Here is a 5,126-nt window from a genome sequence, read left to right on the forward strand (position 1 = left end):
TGCCTCCAAATGTCCCCTCCAGACCTCTCCCCCCCCCCTCATCCTGCCTGCCCTCCATCCTTTGGAGGTCCCCAGGGTGCCCAGGTTTCCTGGCTGAGGGGTGGATGGGTCCATGGGGCGGCTGAGCTGAGAATGAGGGTTGGTCCCCTGGTCTGTCCCACTCGGCCTGGTGAGACCTCAGGGTGAACTGGGGGCAGAAATCCCCTCTGGCAGCCGCTAACCGCTTTGAGGCCACATTTGCAGTACCRTGTCCAGTGCTGGGCTCCCCAGTTCAAGAGACATGGAGCTACTGGAGAGAGTCCAGTGYAGGGCTACTAAGATGATTAAARGTCTGGAGCACCWGCCCTATGAGGAGCGGCTGCGAGAGCTGGGCCTGTTCAGCCTGGAGATGAGAAGACTGAGGGGGGATCTGATCAATGTATGCGAATAGCCGAAGGGAGGATGTCAAGGGGATGGGGCCAGACTCTTCTCRGTGGTGCCCAGATAGAGGCAACAGGCCAAAACTGAATCATGGGAAGTTCCACCTGAATATGAGGAAAAACTTCTTTACTGTGAGGGTGGCGGAGCACTGGAACAGGTTGCCCAGAGAGGCTGTGGAGTCTCCTTCTCYGGAGACGTGCGAAACCTGCCTGGATGCAGTGTTGGACAGTGTGCTGTAGGTGACCCTTCTTGAGCAGGGSGGTTGGACTAGATGATCTCCAGAGGTTCTTTCCAACCTCAGCCATTCTGCGATTCTGTAACGTCGTCTCATTCATCCCTCTCAGAAACAACGTGTTGCAGATCTACTTGCCAACTACATCCCTGAGGACGAGGCGCTGCTGCTCAGGAGCGGGAGGTGAGCGGGACGCCCGCGGGTGGGCAAACCCCGAGTTCCCACGGGCCTGGGCAGCAGGAGCAGCTTGAACCTCTCTTGCCGCCGGGGGCTGCTCTGTTGATCTCCGAGCGTGGGGCTGGGCGAGCCTGACGGCGCCTCCTCCCTGGCACAGGTACGCCTGCACCGTGTGCACCCACCGCCCCATCTTTGACACGCTGGACGTGCTGGCGGTCCACAGGGCCGGCAAGAAACACATCGCCAGTAAGTGCACAGGCCCCGTGGCGGGAGGTTGCCACCGGCCACGCTGGGCCGGCCCACGACCCTCTCGCTCTCTTCCAGGCCTGCAGAGCTTCTACGGCAGGAAGCGTTCGTTTGAGAACGAGGTGCAGAAGCGACAGCACGAGGAATTTGTGCGGGCGGAGGAGGCGGGCACGCAGGTGGGTGCGGACGCCTCTTCCCCTCCCGGCCAGACCCTCGGCCGGGCTGCCTTGAGCTCTGCCCCTTCTCCCCAGGGCTCCCCGGCCCCTTTGCTGGTGCGAACGAGGAGGATAGCCCAGAGCGCTCTGCTGAAAGCTGCTCCCTACAGCAGCCGCTGCCGGAGGACCGGGTAAGACCTTCCTCGGTCGCCATCCCCTGGCTGATTACGGGCGCCCGTGGGGCGGCGTTTAGGGACGACGGCTGGAGCCGGGCCTGACGCCCGTCCTGTCCTAGGGCGGACAGAAAGAGCCCGAAAGCGGCTACGACTCAGATGGAGCCGAGCGCTGCCTCTGCGCGTGTCGCTGCCGTGGGGCAGCCAGAGCCCGGGGTCTCCTTGCAGAGGGGCAGGGAGGCTGTGGACACCACCTCGGCGGCCCTGCTGCCGGGCCACCGCAGCAGGCGAGCAGGTAACGGTGGGACGGCGACTCCGGGGCCACGCTGGTGCTGGAGAGGCAGGACGCTGGGTTCTCAGCTTGTTCTCAGCCCCGGCCCTGCCTCGGTTTCTCTTTCTGCGTGTCTTGCCAGCTCACGCTCCTCTCCGCTCTCCCAGACGCACCAAAGGCAGCTGCAGGCCAGACCCAGCGAAGCGGCAAAGGAAAAGCCTCGCCGTCACCTGCAAGCCAGCCCGAAGCCCTCAACCCCGAGAGACGCCAGGCCCTGGAGCGGTACCTGCAGCTCCGGAGGTGAGCGTGGCCCCGTTGGCGCGGGGAGCCCTGTGACAAGCCACATCTCACTGTCTGTCCGTCCGTCCCCAGCGCTGGCTGGATCCAGGACCGCTCCGGCAAGTGGGTGAAGGATGAGAACGCCGAGTTCGACTCCGATGAGGACGAGCCGCCTGTGCTGCTGCCAGCCTGAGGCTCCTGTCCGTCCTGCCAGTGCCCAGAGGGATGGCACCCCGGGGGCGCCGCCAGCCCTCCCCAAGCCCCGCGTTAATAGAGGCAGCTGGAGGTGAAGGACGTGTCCGAGCCGTTGGGGTCTCTTGGCGGGGAAGGCCCGGGGTGCACGGACGTGAGCTGCGTGGGGAGGAGTTGGGTGGTGGGGGGGGATCCCGTCGTTCTGGCCCCCTGGGATACTCGGTGCTGCGTGTGTTTTGGGGTATCCTCCCCATGGCCAGAGCGCTGCGAGCAGCTGGGGCTGCCAGCAACCTCAGCTCTGGCTTTGGCTCATCTCCGCTCTGTTCCCTCCTGTCGCTGACCCGAGTCATACTCACTATTTTGGCCTGCTGGCAAGTGCCCCCAGGTCGTGCCCTTTCGGGGTGGCAGCACCAGGCTCCCTCCTCCTCCTCCCCGGCAGCTGTCCTAGTCCTTCGGAAAGTACTTGATCCTGTCACCCTCCACTACCCCCTGCCTTAATTTCCCCACCCCTCCTTTGCCTGCCAGAGCTCGGGTCCTACGGGTGCCCCCATATTGGGATGGCACCCATGGGACTCTTGTTTAAGAGCCTGTCCCYGCCTGGCACCCCGAGCTGGCACCCACGCTGCCGGAGAAGCACCTGCCAAAGAGTCCATGAGGGGCCAGACCCTGACCCCGGGGAGGACCGCGGGCTCCCTGGCAGCGCTGCCTGGGGTGATGTTACACCTGGGCACCGGGATCTACCCTCGTCTATAAATAGGTGACGGGCCGGGAGCCAGGGCGCTGGCGGGAGCTGTGCCAAGCCCGGTGTGGGCCTGGGGGCTGTTCCCGGATCCCTGTGGCCCCCCACCCACCTCACCGGGCCCACGTAAACCTGGGTGAGTGGCTCCGTGCCAGGGGGCACCCGGCTCCTCGCTGCGGGAGCGCCCCRTTCCCTCCACTCGCTCGGCCCAGCCTGTAACCCAATCCTCCGAGTAAAAATACACCAGCCGCGGGGCCAGCCGGCTCCCGAGCGGCAGCACCCTGCGTCACGGGGTGCTGCGTGTCTGGCTCAGCCCTGCCTGAACGGCTTSAGGCTAGTGAGGGGCCCCCCAAAAACAGGGTGCCCCCGACCTTGCCCCTCTCTGGCRCCCTCGCTCAGCTAATCTGTAGGGTTCCCTGCATCCTGTAGCAGTGTCCACCCGCGATCCCGCAGCCGCGAGCAGAGCCCCGAGCCCCTGTCTCTCCGTGCTCTTTATTTACAGAGGAGCCGACCCCCGAGGAGCAGAAACGTGAGCTTGTTTCCGCGCCGGGGTCGGGAGCTGAGCGCGCGCCCCTGGCTCCGGGCGGCTGCCTCGAGGCGTCGTGCCTGGGGCACCGCGGCGGCCAGGGGGACGTGGAGCCGTGGCGGGTTATATTTTCTTCTGCTTGCGACCTGCGGGGCAGAGGGAGAAACGGGTCAGCGATAGGACCCCCTTCTCCCCAGTTTCTACCCCGGAGCTGCGGGCGATCGACTTCAGGCCGCTCCGCCGCGGAGCGGGTGCGGCCGGGGCACTCACGGAGCTCGTTGTTCTTGGTGATGGCGCTGGCGGCACGGGCCCGCGGGCCCTGCTGTGTGAAGTGGTAGCCGAAGCGGATGACGGAGGGGCACTGCTCCAGCATCGTGGCCATCTCCATCTCCACCGTGTCGCCCAGCCGTTGGCACTGCAGGGTATGGGAGCGACTGGGTAAACTGGGACCGGTACGCACCCCTCCACCCTGCACCGGTGGGGAACTGGACCCTCATGATCACCCTGGGCCACCCACAGATGCGCGTCCCTACCTGATTGTCCACCTTGAGCTCACTCAGGGTGCTGTTGTTATACATGGCCTTGATGATGCTCATCATGCCAGCGCTGGTGATGAAGTTGGACTCAATGTTGAGGCTCTGCAAGGTCTTATTCTCCATCAGCATCTCAGCCACAGCCTATAAGAGCTGGTGTCACCTTAGAGTGTCACTGGGAGCCAGCGTTTCTCCCACTGGCACGTCCTGGGCTGCCAACACCCTGGTGGTGCTGGGGAACTGTGAAAAAGCCACCRCTGGGTGGTCTTTGCAGCTCCGTGCCTCCAGTATGGAGCTAGGGGAAGRGGATCACATCCTGTCCATGTCCAGGGGACACACGGAGGGGACCCGGGACTCACGTTGGCCACGGGGTCGTTGCTGCGGGTTGCTACCAGGCTGAGCTTCTTGACGTGGGTGTTGGTTTTCATGGCCTCGCAGACGGCCTTCAGCGTGGAGATGGGAATGTCCTGTGACGAGGGGACAGGGATGTCACCAAGGAGGTGGGGGCATTCCCAAGGGGATGCAGGATGTCCCAAGGGGCTATGAGTGTGGGATATGGATGGGGACCAGCACCACAGGGGCACCCAGACTGGGGACATGTGCTTCAGGAATGCCCTGGACAGGGACCAGCACGCTGGCGGACACCTCAGGGATCCTCCAGGTCAGGGACCAGCATCCTTGGGTGCCCTTCAGACACTGTGGGACAGGGACCTGCYCTACGGGGATGCACCAGGATGGAGATCAGCTCTTGGGGGCACACCAAGATGGGGACCAGCACACTAGGGACACTCCAGGACACTACCAGCACCTTGGGGACACCCCAGGCACCCTCCAAGACAGGGAGCAGCCCCCTGGAGATGCCCTAGGGACCCCCTTGGACGGGGACACTTGCACCCGGCCCCTCACCTTGATGTTGTTGAGGTTGACATCCTCCAAGGCCCCGTCGTTGGCCTGGATCTGCTGCAGCGTCTCCTCCACGTTGGTTGGGTTCGGGGGCTCGTCCGGCACCGGCTTGTATTTGTCCGGCTTCACCACGCCTGGGGCGGGATACGCGTGTGCACGTGGGGCTCCCTCGCGTCCAGGCGTGGCCGTGCACGCGCGTGTGTCGTGGGGGGCGGGGGGGCCACGCAGCCAAGCACGGACACGGGCACGTGGACGCACGCGGAGGCGTGTGCACACACAC

General features: G+C 64.7%; 2 protein-coding genes across 2 annotated transcripts; one reads left to right on the forward strand and one right to left on the reverse strand.

Moving 5' to 3' along the window:
* Positions 1-740: 740 nt before the first annotated feature.
* Positions 741-2,244, forward strand: SCNM1 (sodium channel modifier 1; the record flags this gene model as incomplete). The annotated part of the gene is made up of 7 exons (XM_085325204.1): positions 741-835; positions 987-1,075; positions 1,154-1,251; positions 1,327-1,421; positions 1,526-1,698; positions 1,842-1,974; positions 2,047-2,244. Coding segments are annotated over 7 exons (783 nt in total), but the record flags the coding sequence as incomplete, so codon positions are not given.
* Positions 2,245-3,362: 1,118 nt separating this feature from the next.
* Positions 3,363-4,980, reverse strand: LOC146584206 (tropomodulin-4-like; the record flags this gene model as incomplete). The annotated part of the gene is made up of 5 exons (XM_085325207.1): positions 3,363-3,556; positions 3,681-3,825; positions 3,944-4,087; positions 4,303-4,410; positions 4,850-4,980. Coding segments are annotated over 5 exons (551 nt in total), but the record flags the coding sequence as incomplete, so codon positions are not given.
* Positions 4,981-5,126: the final 146 nt, after the last annotated feature.

The sequence above is a fragment of the Rhea americana genome, unplaced genomic scaffold (genome assembly GCF_003343005.1).
Source record: "Rhea americana isolate MKP2758 unplaced genomic scaffold, rheAme1 scaffold_963, whole genome shotgun sequence".
Classification (NCBI taxonomy): Eukaryota; Metazoa; Chordata; class Aves; order Rheiformes; family Rheidae; genus Rhea; species Rhea americana.